Genomic DNA, 20,097 nt, shown 5'->3' on the forward strand with positions numbered 1-20,097 from the left:
ACAGGGGTAGAGGGTGGCTACGAGTCCTGTTTTTCCAGCTCCCAAATAAAAACTTGAACTTCTCGTCCCACTGTAATTTCTAATCAGTGCCAATGGTAACCCTCAAGAATGTTCTAGCGTGAGCAGTCAATTATTTGTCACCTAAAGGAGTGGGAAATTTTGTCTCCAAGCCCTCTTCTAGACCTGTTATCCTGTGAGTATACATATAGTGCCAACTAAAATCCAAAGCATAAATGACAAACTAACAAAGCCCTGGCTGATAAAAAAAGTAAGTAGAATTTACTACTTTATGCCATGAATGAGATTTCTTTGTTGTTGCCAAAAATGAGCTGGCAGCCTATGGCCACGGCAGTAATACCTAGCAGACAAAGTCAGTGTCGGGAATCGTTCTCTAGGTGTTGATGATGACAGCATCTCTACTATAAACGTCAAGATGAAATAAAAATTAAATACTTTTTTTCTCTTAATTTTCTCCTGGGCACTTACAGGCTTTGCTTGGGGAGACTCTCTCATGATACTTGAAAAATATGGTTTAATATTAGAAATATAAACAGGATTTCACAAAATCAGGGAGGCAGAAAATAACCCTAGGGATTCCAGGAACTAGTGTGAATGAAACTTTCGTTGCTTTGTTATATTGAATTTTACCCATAATTCTTTCTGCCAGTTATGTTTTGACTCTTAACATGATCTGTAAGAACTGCCTTCTAATAAAGCTTAAATCCTATAGCATCAATGGCAAAAAGACAGAGATATAGATAGATTAGATAGATGATAGATGATAGATATAGCTAGTTAGCTTGACACATACATACATACATATATACATACATACATCAACAGATACATATTATAGGTTAAAACCTTCTAAATTGACTATGCTAGTCATCGTATATTTCTCACTGGGGATATTTTCAAAGCTTTCTTAATTTACTAATATTTTCCCTTCTTTAACAAAGGGTAATGCATCCTCTATGTATAAAACAGGACTTAAAATAGGCTTTGAAGAATGCTTCTTTGTACTGGTAGTGTGGTTTAAAATCTATCTGGAACATTGTGAACATGTCTATATTAAAAACAGTTTTAATATCTCAAAATTATGTGTTCACTCTTTATTCCCTTTGTGAGTTTATGGATGTTGGTTATAGCACAGGTTCTGCCTCTTCTGGCTAAAGAGTCAGTTTGAGGAAGGTGCCAAAGTCTGAAGGCATTCATGTAGAACTGATGTAGGGAAAAACACAACAGATAGGTAACTTTCCTTCTTTTCATTTCTTCTCCATGCCCTTGACTGGCCCACTCTCCCCATGCAGTCTTCACACACGCCTCCCTTAATTCTCCAACTTGTGCTGTTTCTCGCTGTTGTAGTGGTTCCTCATGAACTGCTTGTTTGAGTGCAGAGGTGTTGAACTCCAGGATAACCTCCAAACAGAAATGAACTGCAATAGGCAGAAGCAAGGGAAAGATGTGTATTTGAGAAGCCAGGGCTCAAATAAGTGGCTGCTTAAGTTGGGGAAAAACACAGGGAGTTGGGAAGTTCGGCTTCTCTCCTGGACTCTGCCACCATGGGTGGGACTCTCCATGGTTGAAATTTTAACTTCTTCTTTTGGAAAATAGAAGCATTGGGCTGAGTGACTTTTAGGGCCCTCCCTGTCTCCAAACAGTTCTTATTTTGAGATTACATTCAACCAAGATAGGTTAGAGTTTCCGTTATTGGAGCAGGTCAGGGAGATAGACAGTGATTAAAGCATCCTTATTAAGGTTCAAAATCAACACATGTATTTTTACTAAAGCAGTTGAAAAAACCTCCACATGGAGTTCCCGTCATGGTGCAGCGGAAACAAATCCAACTAGGAACCATGAGGTTGTGGGTCCGATTCCTGGCCTTGCTCAGTGGGTTAAGGATTCAGCGTTACCATGAGCTGTGGTTGCAGACACAACTCCGATCATGGCTGTGGCATAGGCCGGCAGCTGTAGCTCTGATCTGCCCCCTAGCCTGGGGACCTCCATATGCGGGTGTGGCCCTGAAAAGCCAATAAATAAATAAATAAATAAATAAATAAATAAATAAACAATCTCCACAAAGCATTCTGGAATTTAAGATGGTTGTTTCTAACCTTTAAATATTTAGACCTTTTGACATTAAATTTTAAATAGTTCCAACATGCTCATTTTCATCTCTCTTTCTCTCCTTCTCTACTCCACCCACCCTTAGGCTTATGAGCGGCCACAGAAACACTCAGCAATCCATTATGACCCAGGCCTCCCACAGGACTTCACCGGTGACACCTTAAAACCAAAGCACCAGCAAAAAAGCAGCAGCCAGAACCACATGGACTGGTCCACCAACTCTGACAATGGACCTGCCACTCAGAATTGCTTCATCAGTCCAGAGTCTGGCAGAGAAACTGCAAGCACCAGCAAGATCCCAGCTCTTGAGCCCATGGCTTCCTTTGCAAAGGCCCAGGGTAAGAAAGGCAGTGCAGGGAGCACATGGAGTCAGCTGTCCAACAGTAGCAAAGATCTGCTCTTGGGAGGTATGGTTCCGTCTCCAGGCAACCACAGCTCACCAGCCCCACCCAGCAGCTCTGCTGAGTCCAGTGGGCTTCAACCCTTGGTAGATCAAGATGGAGTAGGTGCCAAGGAGCCCTCAGAACCCCCTACTCTAGGCAGCAAGAAAAAGTCCAGTAAAAAAGATGTGCTAAGTCAAACTATACCAAACTCAGACCTAGACTGGGTCAAGAATGCTCAGAAAGCATTTGACAATGTGGAAGGGAAAAGGGAAGTCTATTCGACAGATAATGCCCAAGAAGCATCACCAGCCAGGCAGAATGTGAGTTCCGTCAGTAATCCTGACAGTGACTCAAGCCATGTCCGGATTACTATCCCTATCAAGGCACCCTGTCTAGATCCAAGCAGCCATAAGAGGAAAAAGAGGCAGTCCATCAAAGCTGTGGTGGAAAAGATCATGCCTGAGAAAACCCTGGGTTCTGGCATCACTATGAGCAGCGAAGTAGTTAGTAGGATACTTTCCAACCCTGACGGTAATAAAAAAGATCCCCGTGTTCCTAAGTTGGGTAAAATGATAGAGAACGAGTCCCCCTCAGCTGGCCTTGAAACCAGTGGAAACGCTGAGAAAGTCGTCCCGGGAGGTGTACCTAAGCCGCGGAAGCCACCCATGGTCATGACGCCTCCAACATGCACAGATCACCCTCCGAGAAAGCTGCCGGAAATCCAGCACCCCAAATTTGCTGCAAAACGGAGGTGGACGTGCAGCAAGCCCAGACCCACCAACCTGCTCCGGGAGGCGGTCATGGCCCCCTCTGATAAACTGATGGTGGAGCCACCATCTGCATATCCCATCACCCCCTCCAGCCCACTGTACACCAACACAGATAGTCTCACTGTCATCACGCCAGTCAAGAAGAAGCGGGGACGACCAAAGAAGCAGCCTTTGCTCACTGTTGAGACGATTCACGAGGGAACTTCTACCAGTCCAGTCAGTCCCATCAGCCGGGAGTTCCCCGGCACCAAGAAAAGAAAGAGACGACGTAGTTTAGCTAAGTTGGCCCAACTCGTGCCAGGAGAGGACAAACCCATGAGTGAGATGAAATTTCACAAAAAAGTTGGGAAGCTTGGGGTGTTGGATAAGAAGACCATCAAAACTATCAATAAGATGAAAACACTCAAGAGGAAAAATATCTTGAACCAGATCTTGTCCTGCTCCAGTAGCATGGCCTTGAAGGCCAAAGCTCCCCCGGAGACCAGCCCCAGGGCAGCGGGGATTGAGAGCAAACTGGGCAAGCAGATTAATGTCAGCAAGAGGGGCACCATCTACATCGGCAAGAAGAGGGGCAGGAAGCCAAGGGCAGAGCTGCCACCCCCATCCGAAGAACCCAAAACAGCCATCAAGCACTCGAGGCCTGTTTCTAGCCAGCCGGATGTTCCCGCCGTGCCTTCCAACTTTCAGTCACTTGTGGCGTCTTCACCAGCAGCTATGCACCCACTTTCAACACAGTTAGGTGGGTCCAATGGCAACCTGAGCCCCGCCAGCACTGAAACCAGTTTTTCAGAGTTGAAAACTATGCCAAATCTCCAGCCCATCAGTGCTCTTCCAACCAAAACCCAAAAGGGAATCCACAGTGGGGCCTGGAAGCTGTCTCCACCCAGGCTGATGGCCAACTCCCCTTCACACCTTTGCGAGATCGGGTCACTCAAGGAAATAACGCTGTCCCCTGTGAGCGAGTCCCACAGTGAGGAGACGATCCCAAGTGACAGTGGCATTGGGACAGACAACAACAGCACGTCTGACCAAGCGGAAAAGAGTTCCGAATCCCGACGGAGGTACTCTTTCGATTTCTGCTCCCTGGACAACCCGGAGGCCATCCCATCTGACACCAGCACAAAGAACCGGCATGGCCACCGGCAGAAGCATCTCATCGTGGACAACTTTCTGGCCCACGAAAGCCTCAAGAAGCCAAAGCACAAGAGGAAACGGAAAAGCCTGCAAAACCGTGATGATCTCCAGTTTCTGGCAGACCTGGAAGAGCTCATCACCAAGTTCCAGGTGTTCAGGATCTCCCACCGGAGTTATACCTTTTACCACGAGAATCCGTATCCCAGCATTTTTCGGATTAATTTTGATCACTATTACCCGGTGCCATATATCCAGTATGACCCGTTGCTCTATCTTCGGAGGACTTCAGACTTGAAGTCAAAGAAGAAGCGTGGTAGGCCTGCAAAAACCAATGACACCATGACAAAGGTGCCTTTTTTACAAGGGTTCAGCTACCCTATTCCCAGCGGAAGTTACTATGCACCCTATGGAATGCCTTACACATCAATGCCTATGATGAACCTTGGTTATTACAGTCAGTACCCAGCTCCTTTGTACTTGTCACACACGCTCGGGGCAGCCTCCCCGTTCATGAGGCCAACAGTGCCACCACCTCAGTTCCACACGAGCTCCCACGTGAAGATGTCTGGTACAGCTAAGCATAAAGCGAAGCACGGAGTCCACCTGCAAGGACCCGTGGGCATGGGCCTCGGGGACATGCAGCCATCCCTGAATGCTCCCAAGGTGGGCAGCGCCGGTCTGTCCAGTGGTCGGCTCCACAAAAGGAAACACAAACACAAGCATAAGCACAAGGAGGACCGGCTCCTGGGCACCCACGACAACCTGAGTGGTCTGTTTGCGGGCAAGGCCACAGGCTTCTCCAGCCACATCCTGAGCGAGCGGCTAAGCAGCGCAGACAAAGAGCTCTCACTTGTGAGTGAGAAAAGCAAGCATAAGGAGAAGCAGAAGCACCAGCATGGTGAAACCGGCCACAAATCTTCCAAGAACAGCTTTGAGGTGGACACCCTGTCCACACTGTCCCTTTCAGATGCCCAGCATTGGACGCAGGCCAAGGACAAAGGTGACTTGAGCAGTGAGCCTGCAGACTCGTGCACCAAAAGGTACTCCAGCAGTGGCGGGGACGGCAGCAGCACGAGACCGGAGACCCTGGATGTGTTCGGTGAGATGAACCCTCCGAATGACAAGTGGGACAGTGATGTGAGTGGGAGCAAAAGGAGGAGCTATGAAGGCTTCGGGACGTACAGGGAGAAGGACATCCAAGCCTTCAAGGTGAACCGCAAGGAGAGAAGTTCCTATGAGTCCTCCCTATCTCCAGGTAAGATCAGGTTTTCTTCAGACTCGGACTGTCTTCATATTGGTTGCTGGACCCTGCCCTTCCACTGTCCGCCCTCTTTGGCACGTTGCAATCACTAGATTACAGAGAGGAAGGAGCTGAATGAAAATAGGTATCCTTGCACATTCAGGTCTGCCGCACAGTTTATACATTGTTTACTGTCTTGGAGCCATTGCCTGAGAACCATGGGCCCAGAGCTAGCCACGATAGCTGCCTAGACTACAGCCATACCCACTAGCTTTGTGCTTTTAATTAAGGACCATATTCTGAGGTCCTCATCTGATCTGTTGATGCAGTTTTCTAGTTGGATAAAGCCTCCAAAACTCTCTAGGAATACCAAAAAGATCCCAAGAACAGCAAAGCTGGATGGGAATGACTATCTAGTTTATTTGACGTGCTCGTTTTAGAAGTCACATGTCATAGGTTGAAATGTCAGCGGCAGTGGTTTTGGAAGCTGCTTACTAGAGGATCCTGAAGTCTACTTGCTAAGGAAGCCGCAACTCCAGGCCATTTCCCTGCAACAGGTTGGGGGAGGAGGCTGGCTGAAAAGCACCATGAACCTCCTGCCTCGACAGGATCTTACCGCTGTGTCTCTTGGCATATCCACTGGGTATGGGATTTGCCCACTAATCTCTAAACTGAGGTACTGATTGCTGCCAGGAAGAGTTCATCCCTTGTAACATTGCTAACCTGCCCACCCACATAAACCCACCTTGCCACGGAAGTCTTATACTTCTGCCTAAGTATCCCTTTGTCCCCATCAACACATCCCACAGATGATAAGACTCTTGTAGAACAGATTAGTTATTTACTAGGAAAAGAGTAGAAACTCCTTTCTTAGGAGTTGCAGGAACTAAAAGGATTCCTCATGCTCTCCCTGCTTCCAGATAGTACAAGCCCTCTGGCCAAAGCATGGTTTCAAGCACTAATCATCCATGAATTACTGTTTCACCTCCGTTTCTGACATATACCCCTTGCTTGTCCTCTCCCTTCGTGGGGAGTCCCTAATTAGTGAAGGTGAAGGCAGTCTAGCTATGAGGATTTAGAGACATTTTCTAGGCCAGCAGATTTCAGAAAGAACTATGATTATGAGTTACAAGCCACTTGAAGGTTGCCCCAAATCACTGCTAGCTTGTGAGTAGCTGTCGCAGTGGATGTTCTCCTTGGTTAATGAAGAGTCCAATTAGCAGTCATGTCTCCTGCACTTGCTCAAGGTGATGAATGGCCCACACTTCACGTTTGCCCAAAGTGAATGTGCTCTTCTGGGTTTCCCCGCTTCTGATCATCAGCTTTTTGTTGAAGGTGCTTGTTCTTTTGTGCCAAACCCAAATTAAGTCCACCCAGACAGGAGCTGCTAAAAGATTAAACTCACGTGAGAAGTACTGTGGCTTTCTCTTTCAGTGTGGTGGAATTGATCTATAGAACCAGAACTTGTCGTGGCATTCTTATTTTTTAAATTTTCTTGGCATCCTTTAGCTAGAAAACAATGATGTTGTGTTACTTCTGAGAACCTACAAGCAAGAATCCTAATTTAACAGACCTAAGAAACAAGGTCTCAGAGGCTAAAACCAGCCAGGATTGCTCGTCAGGGCTCTCAGCGGTCTTACTGGGACTTCTGTGTGTTTGGACTGTATTACGGTGGGATTCTGGTTGATGAGAATGAGCCATCAAGGAGCTCATCTCCAGGCACTGTGTGTCTCTGAAGACACCCACACTCTAGCCATACAAAACTTCTTGTGTTTGCATTCACATGGTGGTTGTTACCGCTTTTAAAATTCTCCCTCCTGTTCCCCAACATATGTGTTTTTTTCAGCCAGCCATGTGAGATGGAAAGTAGTAGGGATCATGACCACGTCATGAAAGAAAGCTGAGTTCCGCTTAAGAATTGGGTACTGGGGAGTTCCCGTCATGGCTCAGTGGTAGCAAATCTGACTAGTATCCACAAGGACACGGGTTCGATCCCTGGCCTCGCTCAGTAGGTTAAGCACCCGGCATTGCTGTGAGCTGTGGTGTAGGCCAACAGCTGCAGCTTCAATTCAGCCCCCAGCCTGGGAACTTCCATATGCCATGGGTGCAGCCCTGCAAAGACCAAATATATGCCTGGGAACTTCCATATGCCATGGGTGCAGCCCTGCAAAGACCAAATATGTATATATATATATACATACACACACACACACACACACACACACACATACACATACACACATACATACATACATATAAAGAATTAGGTACCGGACCCAATTATGTTAGGAATTCTGTGTGACCTCAGGCGTGGCATCCCACCTCTTGGGTAACTGTCTGCCAATCTGTAATTCAGGGGGTTGGGCCAGACCTCTTTTGTATGGTATGTTTCCATAAAGCCATTTTACATGTATTTCTTCTTTTCGTATTTTTATTGAAATATAGTTGACATACAATGTTGTATTACTTTCTGCCTAATAGCAAAGTGATTCAGTTATACATATACATACACTCGTTTTTTTCTTTTTACATTATTTCCATTACAGTTTATTGTAGGACAGTGAATGTAGTTCTCTGTGCTATATAGTACGACCTTGTTTATCCTTTCCATGTATAATGGCTCACATCTGCTAACCCCAACCTCCCACCCCATCCCTCCCCCAGCCGCTTCCCCCTTGGCAACCACAAGTCTGTTCTCTATGGCTGTGAGTCTGTTTCTGTTTTATAGATAGGTTCATTTGTATTATATTAGATTCCACATATAAGTGATATCATATGGTATTTGTCTTTCTCATACTTCACTTAGTATGAGAGTCTCTAGTTGCATCTGTATTGCTGCAAACAGTATTATTTCATTCTTTTTTATGGCTGAGCAGTATTCCATTATGCATGTGTACCACATCTTCTTTATCCATTCCTCTGTTGATGGACATCTAGACTGTTTCAGTGTCTTGGCTTTTGTGACTAGTACTGCTATGAACATAGGGGTGCATGTATCTTTTTGAATTATAGTTTTGTCTGGATATATGTCCAGAACATTTCACATATATTTCTTTTTTTATAATTTATTTTTATTAAAATATAGTTGATTTACAAGGTTGCGCTAATTTCTGCTATATAGCAAAGTGAACCAGTCATATATGTATATATATTCCTTTAGTTCTCTGTGCTATGTAGTAGGAATATATAGATAGATATATGTAGATATAGATATTCCCTTTCTTATATTATCTTCTTTCATGGTCTGTCCTAGAGATTGTGCTATATAGTTCCCTGTACTATAAAGTATGGCTTCATTACTTATCCATTCTAAATCACATATATTTCTTATAACACTTTTTCTGCAATCTTAGAAGAGAACTATTTGCATTCCTATTTTATGGATCAGGACACTGAGTCTCAGACATCAAGTGACCTGTCTCTGTTCAGAAAACTGTCACTTTTCATTCTAAGCCAAAGGCTTTGCCCACTGCATTGCAACTCTACCACATGTCACCCAGCTAGTTAAGGCCAAGACTAGAGCGCAGATCCTGGTCCCCAGCCTCGTGCCCCAACATTCCTCCACCACCCTTCCTCTCAGAACCCACTCTACTCTCTAATTGCATTAGTTTCAGGTATACCGCAAAGTGAATCTGATATATATTTTTTTCCCATATTGGTTGCGACAGAATATTGAGTAGGTTTCCCTGTGCTATGCAGTTAGGTCCTTGTTAGTAATCTATTTTATGTATAGTTGTGAACATTTTTTTTTTCCCACTGTACAGCAAGGGGGTCAGGTTATCCTTACATGTATACATTGCAATTACAGATTTTCCCCCACTCTTTCTTCTGTTGCAACATGAGTATCTAGACATAGTTCTCAATGCTATTCAGTAGGATCTCCTTGTAAATCTATTCTAGGTTGTGTCTGATAAGCCCAAGCTCCCGATCCCTCCCACTCCCTCCCCCTCCCATCAGGCATTTTAATGAATTGTAATTTCAGTGGCTTCTGTGTCTGTATGGAGTTATGCCCATTGTCCCTATGCATCTTGTTGAATACCTTACTGGAACAGACCTGATTCCCTTCCTTCCTCTCCCTTCTAAAGCTTGGCCTCTCCTTACCTATAACCTAAAATTCCCCTCTATGCCTGAAACCCTAAGGCATCAGGAAAAATGTTCTTAGTAGCACTTGGAACTCAATATCAGAGTTTGCCAAGACTCCCTGAAAAGCATTTACCTTAATGTAATGTACTCCAAAGAGATAGGAGACAGATAGGATGAAGCTGAGGTTACTGGAGGTATTAAGGTATTTCAGAGACTTTATCTGAGTCAAGGTGTCTGTTTGGATGGTACTGACTAGAAATAAGCATCTGCACTTGCACAACTTCTTCTACCTCTTCCTTCTCCATTCTGGGCTCATTTCCATAGCATCGCAATGTCCAATTTCACATGAGCTAGCTAGTCTTCTCCAAAATAGATATGGCATAAATGTAGATGTCATTCTTTACCCTATTGAGGACCAGATTTAGGAGCAGAGTGAGGAAAGGACTTTGAATGGTTCCTGAGATCAGAGCTGTTGCAAGGCACCATATAAATTTAAGTCATTACCATTATGGAGAGAGGAATTAGAGACCCCATTTAGCAATAGCATCAGTTTCACACTCCATTTCCTCTTTCCTGCTTGGAAAGTCATTGGTTCTCCATTCCCCCTGCCCCAGCAGATGGATACATTGTCTTGTAGCCCCCTTACAACACATATAGAGCTAAGAAGTTACACAGACTCTTTATCTTTTTTTCTGTATTTTATTCCTTCTGTCTACTGCTTCTTTGATTTGGGAAAGCAGTGGTTCTTCTGACCTATTTTCTAAATGTATACCATCTGGTGAATCTTCATTTGTAAAAATGCTTGCCTGGGGCCAAATAATGGATACATACTGGGAAGGTGCAATCCACAGACTCTCAGAGTTGAGAGAAGCCTTATCCTTATTTGTGTCTCGCTCCCACCAGGCTCCACTGTCTCATGCACTCTGACATGCAGCAGATTACCAGAAGAGCAGACCTGTCCAAGACTGGCAATACGTAGTCAGAACGATGCTGTGTGCTCTCAGAGCCCTATTCTTGTGAGGCGAGGGAAGAGGTCTCTAGTGTGAGTGATATTCTTTCTGTTCCAACCTCTTGGAAACAGTCTAGGCATACTTTAACCTAAAACTATGCCAGACATCTTGACCACTGCTATCCAGGCTCCCAACAGATGGAGAAACAGTGAGAAGAGAAGTTTATACCTGCTAACTTACTAAAGTCCAGGGCCATTATTAGTTAAAACTGCCATCCTGAGTCCCCAGTGTCAAGTACTTCCCTCATGATGAATGGATGCTGAGAATTCATCCTTATTAGCTCACCTCTCAGATATCAGAATCCTGCCATGTAGGGAACTGGAGTCCCTTGAGCCTGGCTGACGCCATCTCTCCTTGGGGCTTCCATCTTGCCCTTTGCCAGCTCCTCCTATCGGCACTGTGGGCATTTTGGGAGGCAGTCTCGGTTGTCACTCACAGGCAGGAAATGGATGGCCAAGCCAAAAGCAGTACAAAAGCTCTTCCAAGCAGTCATCCAGATGAGGAAATTAACCTCATGGATGAAATGTCATGAAAACCTTACAAAAGAAACGTGTGTGAGGAAAGTTTTCTAAACTGGAAGAGAAGGAAGAAGACTCAAGGAAGAGAAGGTTAAAACCAGGAAAGAAGAAAGAGTAAAAATGGAAATCTGATGAAGTGTGGTCTGTTTAACCTTAATCCAAGTTGAATTCTAGGTCATCCTGTGGGAGGAAGTAAAAGATTAATTAGCTAATGGCTGCAGTGTGGTTTAGCAGGATTATGAGTACCTGTTCCAATCTCATCTCTTTCACTAACCAGCTGAAAGACTTCTTTATCTTTTTGACTCCCAGTTTTCCCAAGGGAGACCAGGACAATAAAAATCCTGACAAGACCTGACAGTCTGAATTTCTAAAAATCTCAACTTTATACAAACTCACACACCCCTAGATTGGACAGTTAGGAAGAAAATGCCCACAAGTTGGCTAATTAATTAGCTATTCAGTGAAGGTTCTAAACAGATTCCTCTGGTCCATGTCTTAATCTATGTGATGCTCCATTGATCTTTAGCTCAAGTGCCTTAGCTGTTTGATCTTACCTTTCCAAAAGATAGAACCTCATAGGTTGCACCAGCAAATTAGCTTCTTCCTAGTACAGGCTGAAAGCACAGTCACCATCTTAGAAACAAATAAGTTAGAGCACTAACGTGACAGATTGCATGGAAGCAGAGAGAGCAAACATGTATTTATACTCACACTCAAAGGTGAAAGGATCTTAATAATGTAGCCTAAACATCTCATTTTGCGGATCAGCACACTGAGGCTTAGGAAGGTCAAATGACTTATCCAGTGATGCATATCCAATTGGCAGGAGAGCTCAGACTTGAAAGTTCAACATCAGGCAGAAGGAAAGGGAGCAAGAAGGAGAGAATAAAAGAGAAAAGAAAAAAAAAAAAAGGTGAGTTGTGGAAGAGACGTTAAGCTATATGTTTTCTTTTGCTGTGAGCTGTTGTAAAAGGTAAGCATTTCTTTGACAGTAATTTGGTTTCCAGGCCATCTCTGGGGACTCGTTTTTGGGACTAGAAACAGTCTTTGTGGGCTCTGATGGAAGTCTTTTTTTTTTTTCCTTTTCTGTCTTAACAATTACACATACTTATTTTATCGAGCCTCCCACGATTCCTCCTAAGGTTTCCTTTTGGAAACTAGGAATTAATCAAATTAAATGTTATGACCCATAACTTTCTGGCAATGGAAAAAAAAAATGACAGACTCACAGCATCTCTTTTGGTATGTTGAACCAGAAATCAAGCAATCTACCTTTGGAGCATGAAGTCTCCAGGCCATTTGTCTTCCCACAGTTGGCAAACGTTCCTCCGTCCTGTTGGAAGTTTTATATATATACCTCTGTGGCTTTGAGAATTGTTATGAAGATTCAGGTGTGGGTGTAGAGAAGTCACAGTTTTGACAGATTTGGCTTTGATACAACTGGAGCCTTTCTTGGCCACAGAAAGCAGTAAAGCATGCCTTCCAAAGGCTGGCCTGACACTGGGCGGAGATAAGGATGGCACCTTTGGAAGGACCCTCCAGAGAACCATCTCTAGTCTGTGTAAATGAACAAGTGATATGCCTGAATATTTGTTAGGATTGTGGCCTAGGCTTGTGCCATATAGCTCTTAACGCAAATTGGCTGGATTCAAGGGGAAGTGATAAAAATAAGAGAAAAAAGTAATTATTTATTTAGTGTCTGGTATATACATGGCTTGGTGCAGTCCTGTGAGAGTAATTTAAGGATGAGCAACTCCATGCTTTTGCCCTCAGAGAGGTTAAAATCCAGAAGGTCCTCCTGTGGATTTCCTCCCCCTGTAATCTAGGGGAGGAAAACAAATGCAACTCATATTACAAGGCAGGGTCTAAGGGCCATCACAAAGTCACAGAGAAGGCGCTGGGGCTGTCCAAAGGAGAGTGCGCCTCCTCCCTGTTTTCACTGGGGTTGGAGAGGTAGGATCATGAAATGCTTTTGTATACTAGTTACTATTCAAGATGGGTGTTAAAGGATGGAAGAGTCTTTCGGAGAATGGAGATGGGAGGTGGTGATAGGAAGGAGTGGGGACAGGCACAGAGTAGAAAGAATGCCTTGTAAACAAGGGTATTTAGGTAGAAATAGCCAAGAAACTGTTTGGGAAATGGTGTTTACTCTAGTTTTATTAAGGTAAGGATCTGAAGTTTGGGAAGCACAGTAGATAAGGTTGGAAAAGAATGCTGTACTCATGAGGGTTTTTCCCCACACTTCAGAGCTTGTGCTTGATGAAGAAGCCATTTCACTATTCAGGCAAAATCATGAAAAGGCCAAATTATAATTTGTGATTTTTCCCAACAGCTCACTCCCCCTAATCTGGATTGGGTAAACTTACCCCATCTTTGCATTCTTCATATGATATTGTAATTATCCTTTTCTTGTTTGAACTGTGCCCACCACCCTACCCTTCCTGCCCCACCCCACCTTCTAGATTGTAAGCATCACAAAGGTATCATTATTCACTCAGGTGTTCGAGCAAACAAATAATAATGAGTCATTCCCTGATGCGTCTCTTTCCCTCTTTAGCTAAAGTCAGAGGTGTCTCTGATACATTAGCCTCAGGCGACTGGAAGAGTGGGTGCACGTGAACAGAATTACAGAAATCAGAGAGGGAATCTGGTTGGAGTGTGAAGGGCTGAGCTGTTAAGGCAGGCATTGCGACTCTGTACTGAGCTAGATAGAGATTTACCAAAGGGGAGAGTTGTAGGGAATGAAGAAAAACAGGTGGAAGTGGCAGGGGCCCGGGGCGGAGGAGTGCTGAGGTGAAGAAGGGGGGTCCTTCTTCACCTTAAAGAAGAGGCATAATAAGAGGGTCAGGAGATGCAGAGAAGGAATGACCGAAATGTTGGTGGAGAACCAAGGGCTCAGGGCAGAATAATTTTTAGAAGAATGGGGTGGCCACTAGGGCCAGAAGTAGCCAAGTTCATGGAAGATGAGGATGGATGAAAATATGTATGTACATTCTGGTGGCTCTGAAGACAACAGAAAAGTTAACAACTGTGTATTTAGTGCTTTGTGTGGTGGGCTAGGTGCCAAAACCAGATAGCAAGGAGTTAATGAATAAGCGGGTGATGAGAAAATGGGGGCTGCAGGTGCAGAAAGCGAAACTTTGTTGTGGTTCAAGCAGTGCTCCAGCTTCTAAGAAGACTGTTTCTGTAGTCAGCCCTTGATAGGAAATGACACACTCATCCTTAGCAGGTCCTAAGACTAAAGTACCCCAATTCAGGGGGCATAAAAACAATGCCAGAACCCTTTATACCATGTCATTCTGCCTTCCCTTGAAAGCTACATATTGAAAAAGTCAAGGTTATAGTATTTAAAAGAGGTCAGAGATTCCAGGCAAGGCTCCACTTTTCCTGCCCCACAGACACGCAGGTCATGGTGATGGCTTTCTGAAAGCTTCTAAAAATTCCTTTTTTTTTTTAGGGCCGCACCCACAGCATATGGATCTTCCCAGGCTAGGGGTTAAATTGGAACTGTAGCTGCCAGCCACAGCAACTTTGGATCTGAGCCACGTTTGCAACCTACATCACAGCTCATGGCAAAGCTGGATCTTTAACCCCACTGAGCAAGGCCAGGGAGCGACCATGCATCCTCATGGATACTAGTCAGATTCGTTTCGACTGCGCCATGATGGGAACTCCTAAAAACTCTTCTTTGTGGTACCAGGGATATTAGCTGAACTACTGTGAGTGTATGGAGGAACAGGTTATCAAAATTCTGGTAAATGGATCTTTTACTGAATGTTTACTAAGTGCAAAGTATTATAGACTAGAGATTAATTGTTCTCTTTGAGAGGTCTTTACTACTTTGTGAAGACCTTTGTGCTGGTTCATAAAGAACTCACATTCTTAAAAAATGATTGAGAGCTCTTTGTTACTTAACATATAACATAATGCCAAGATACAACAAGTAGACCAGAACAAAAGAAAAGCAAGGAAGAACTCCTGATCTCAAGTTCCTTACACTATACTGAAAAGAGATGAAATTAACATACATAAAGCATCCAGAGAATAAAGGTGGACCAAGTTAATCCATGCCAACTTAGTGGCCAACCACAGGAGCCATGGTGATCCAGGATCAGAGAGGATAACAGTGTTTGGTGAGAAACAAAATCGTGGACTTGCACCTTTGAGAATGGATGAAGAGTGAATGAGTGAGGCACCAAATGGGCAGAACTGTGGAGATAGGCATATGTGGGAGTACAGGAAGGCACCTAGCTAGATTGAAGTTAGCCATTGGGTGGGGATGGGCATTTAGGAGGCATAGTTGCCATGCAGAGGATGTGAAACTGCATCCTGAAAGGAGGAGGGACACAGTGCTATTAAAGGGCGCTGGGCATGAAGGGTGGTGAGCTTGGTGCTAGGTAGTGGGTGAAATGCTGAAGAAACAGGAAACATGCTTTCCTTCCTCAAAAACCTTGTAAAGCAATCAGGAGACGAGATTAAGTGAAGCAATTAAAATAATGAGAGTCTACCCACTAAGGCCTAGAAGCAGATATTCATTCTACAGGAAAAAGGACCCATACAATAACTTTCAGAATAATAAGCTGGTACACATTGCAAAAGCAAGTTGATATTAGTGTTTTCCCTATTGCAGAAGGATTCAAAACAAGTCAGATAGAAAGGAAGCATTAAGAGGGGAAAATTAACAGAGTAGAGCAAGCAAGTCCCAAGAGCTGCCTCTGCTGTGGTTTTTCTGTTCTTCACTGAAGGGCCTAGGGAGCTTTAGAAGGTGGGCAAGAGTGGATCAGGAGACAGCTCCCATGTTGATGGAGGCTCTAAGAACCCAGATAGATTAAAAAGCTTCCCCTGAGGCTACATCCCAGTCACCCCTTACATCTAAACAGGGCACTGTGGTTTTCAAAGCACATTTCCTTGACTTTCATTTGATCTTCAGACTCCACTGAGATTTACAGATAGGTGTTACTCTCCCACTTGACAGGCAAGGAGATCAAAATATAGAGAGTTAAAGTTTTTGTCCAAAGTCACTGAACCAGTTCTGCACAGAGAAGAATGCTAGGTTCCAGGTTTCCTGACCTCTTCCATCACCTCCTGGTTTCACACTATATTTCCTAAGTCTTTGACAAGGTCAGTGGCATGATGCAGCTTCTGAGTTATCCCTCAAGAACCATTGCCAGTGGGTTAAATATTGGAGCCCCAAATAAGGAACTAGCTAATTGTTGGAATTGCTAATAAACAATTTGAACTTTGCTACAATTACTTTTATATATATATATGTATATATAAAGTAGCAAAGCATATATATACATATATATGTGTATATATGTGTATATATATATGTATATGGGCATATATATATATATATATAGAGAGAGAGAGAGAGCTCTTTGGAGTCAGGATTAGCCAAGCTCCAGGGTGTGAGGCCAGTTCAGTTCTTCACCTCATCTGGGGACCTGAGGGACCATGGACATCACAAAGGAGATTCAAAGGAAGAACAAGAATAGTCTTATTCACTAAACCACAAAACATTAAACTTACTATTGAAAACTTTTTTTAATTTTTTTTTTACTTTTGTCTATTTAGGGGTGCATCTGAGGCATATGGAGGTTCCTAGGCTAGGGTTTGAATCGGGAGCTATAGCCGTCGGCCTATACCACAGCCATAGCAATATCAGATTCGAGCTGCAGCTCACAGCAATGCCAGATCCTTAACCCACTGATCGAGGCCAGGGATCGAACCTGCATCCTCATGAATGCTAGTCAGATTCATTTCTGCTGAGCCATGACAGGAACTTCAGACTTTGTTATTTTTTAAAGGAAATTTTAGGGAACCAGTAGGAAACATGCAAAAACTTGCATCTTAGACGTGACATAGGCTAAAAATAAAAAGAGAACAGAGCAAGCCCTTAAGGAAACCATTTGTTTGGGGTGTCATCTACAATGTTAGGTAAATTGTTAGGAGACTTGATGCCCTTTTGAACATCCACCAGGAACTGGGATTGAGTGAAAGAACTATCATTCTGAACCAGTTGCTGTGCCTTATATTCCATGAAAGACTAGTGAGCCAAAGAGGTTTCTCTTATTCTAAGACATACCCTTTGTGCTATTAGTTATATTTTTACTTTATTCTGATCATGCAGGTAATAAAGCATTAAGTCTGTAATGTGTAAGACATAGTACTGAGCAGTGTTAGATCTATGGGCCATCTTGGCATCCTTTAGTAGGAGTGCCATAGTCCTAAAATTCTGTCAGAATTTCTCCTGATTTAGTAAGGAACCCCTTTAGCACTAGATACTCTTTTTTTCTTTGAGGTCCCAACAACAACAATGAAAACAGATTCTCTACCCATTGCATAGAATAAATGATTATTTGGAAAAACACATTGTTTCTTTTATCATCTAAAATAATGCCTTTAGTGAAGAAAACTCAGGATATATAGAAAAATGCATATAAGAAAAAAGTAAAATCACCTACCATCCCACTAAATAAATAGCCATTGTGATCAGGTAAAGGCCCAGGTCCCCAGCTGATAGTAACTGCTCACCTTGCTTCCTTTGCTTTCTGCCCCTCCCCCACACAACCCACCTCCCCAGGGGCCTGCTCCCCTCCCCCACCATCCCTCCTCTTTCTCCTATCTCCCCATCACCACTCTGGTCCCTGATCTTTTCAATTTTCTCAAGTACTCCCCTGAACTGGCCGTCATAACCTTTCCTTCTGCATTCTGTGTCATTGCTCAAATGGGAATATATGTTAAAAATAAATTCAGCAGCAATTGGGCATGAAAACCATCCAGATTTCCAGACTGCCCTATTTAAGATCTCCACAAGAATTCAAGCGTCAGGACAGCAACCAGGAAGGGGACAAATTAGTCACAGCCGAAGATAGTTGCCAACAAATTTTCCCAGGAGTTGCCGGGCGTTGAGTGTTTCTTCCAAATCAGAATCTGACGGGGGTGGGGGTGGGGGGAGGTTTTCCAAAGCCTGAGATCCACAGCTCCATCCTGCAATGGAAAATGCAACCAGCCAGCGTGTGCTATGAATACCACTCTCACTTCACACATTCTCTCACACATACACACACCACAAACACACAGAACAAGTCAAGTTATAACTGCTCTAATTGGTCAGCATTGCAGTCACTCATACCAAGGGCATTTAAAGAGAAAGAACCAGCTATTAGTTATAGGCTTATGACACAAAGGACCATCTGTACTTGCTTATTTTCCTTCCTGGAAATCTATGGATATTTCTAAGTGAGTTTGTAAAGCCAATATTTCCCATTTCAAACTATTGTTTTTTCCTTCCATTCTTCCTCAACCAGGAAGCCTGCATCAACATAGGCTCTGAGACAGGTATTTGCACAGGGCATCAGGCAAAGGAGAAGGCAAAATTTTCCAGAGTTCAAGTCTTCAGGGACAGTACAAATAAAATTTTATCAAATAAAATAGCTAAAACAACTTTTCTCATTGACTTTTCCTCCTTCCAGTTGACATAAATTACAATAGAATAAGCTCTGTCCCAGTGGTCTGTCTTGGGAGAATCTTGTTTCTGGGTTTCTTCTCCTGAGACTGGCGAGGATGCTGTAATGGCTCCCTCAATTGATTTCCCTGATGCAGCCTGTCAGCTCCCCCCCGCATATGGAAGCCCTTCAGATCCCAGAAATACTTCATTCCCTTGGGCCGACCTTCCACCAGGTCAGAGTTGCACCTTCTCAGGCTACAGCAATGCTTGCAGTGCTTCTCTACTTCATTTTTCACTCGGGTGATCTTTTTGGCAATGGTCAGCCCCAGCAAAGCTCTTTTGTTTCCATCTCCCATGCCCCACCCCTTTAGGCTGTAACTAAAGAAATACATTAATTATGGAAATGGAAAAAGAACGCAGTAGCTTTCCATGAACCATCTATGGAGGCAGCCATAGGTAAATGAATAACTGATGCCAGATGTAGCCATTCCTACTGCATCAAATTCAAAATTCTTTATCTGGTTTAAAAGACCCTCCATTATCTACCCCCAGTCTCACCTTGTTTCCTGATCATTTTCAGCTTATTCCCTTGCTGGGAGTTCTGCTAAATCTTCTCCTTATCCTACAGAAAACACCGTAATTAGCCCTTAATCTGAATCTAAGTGAGTTTATAAAGCCAAAGTCACCACATTGCCTCCTTCACATAAAACATCCTCTCCTTTTCCATCTGGCTTCCAGATCTTACCTACTTATTTCCTTAACTATTCTGGCATCTCCTGCTTCTCTGATATAACTAATATCTTCACTTTCAGTTCAGGGCTTTTTCATATATGGCCTTGTATTATTTATCTTTATTAAGGTAAGACTGTCTGGACTCATTCAAATACAATTCAGGTTGTACAGGACACAACTCAGTAGCTTAAAAATAAATTCAGCAACTTCTAAGGCAGCATAGAGTATTTAAAAGCTTGGGAGTTAAAGTCTCTTGGATGTAGATTTGGATGCTAAATCCCCACTTACTAGTAGCCTGACCTTAGGCAACTGATCCTCTTTGATCCTCTTTTTCTTCATCTGAAAAATGAGGCTATTAATACCTACCTAGCAGAGTTTTATGAGAGCCAAAGAAAGGAGAATATACACGAAAGCATCCAGCACATAGCTTCCCACACGGTCATTAATAATGTTCATTTCCTTTCACTTCCACTTTGGATAATATATTCAAGCACAGAAAATACAACACAGCAGATTTCTATAGAAGTCTTCTTTAAACAGCAGGCTTTCTCTCCCAATTATGCTCTCACTGGGGTGAAGTTAAATCTCCTTCTGAACACATGTATGCACACAGAGGGGCGGACGTCCGCTGGACCACACTTGTATTT

General features: G+C 43.6%; 1 protein-coding gene across 6 annotated transcripts in view; it reads left to right on the forward strand.

Moving 5' to 3' along the window:
• The window catches only part of SETBP1 (SET binding protein 1), a 370,608-nt gene that overhangs the window by 259,901 nt on the left and 90,610 nt on the right, over positions 1 to 20,097 (forward strand). For 5 of the 6 annotated variants that reach the window (XM_021092436.2, XM_021092441.2, XM_084964821.1 and 2 more), the window contains one exon: positions 2,213 to 5,669. In XM_021092436.2, the coding sequence (XP_020948095.1) occupies positions 2,213 to 5,669 (3,457 nt within the window). Of the gene's footprint in view, positions 1 to 2,212; positions 9,131 to 9,262; positions 11,378 to 20,097 lie in introns of those variants that run through there. The other variant, XR_014808088.1, reaches the window with a different exon arrangement.

Source organism: Sus scrofa, chromosome 1, assembly GCF_054392235.1.
Source record: "Sus scrofa isolate SSC_HxYL_T2T_F1_AM1 chromosome 1, Sscrofa_HxYL_maternal_Yorkshire_Landrace_v2.0, whole genome shotgun sequence".
Lineage (NCBI taxonomy): Eukaryota > Metazoa > Chordata > Mammalia > Artiodactyla > Suidae > Sus > Sus scrofa.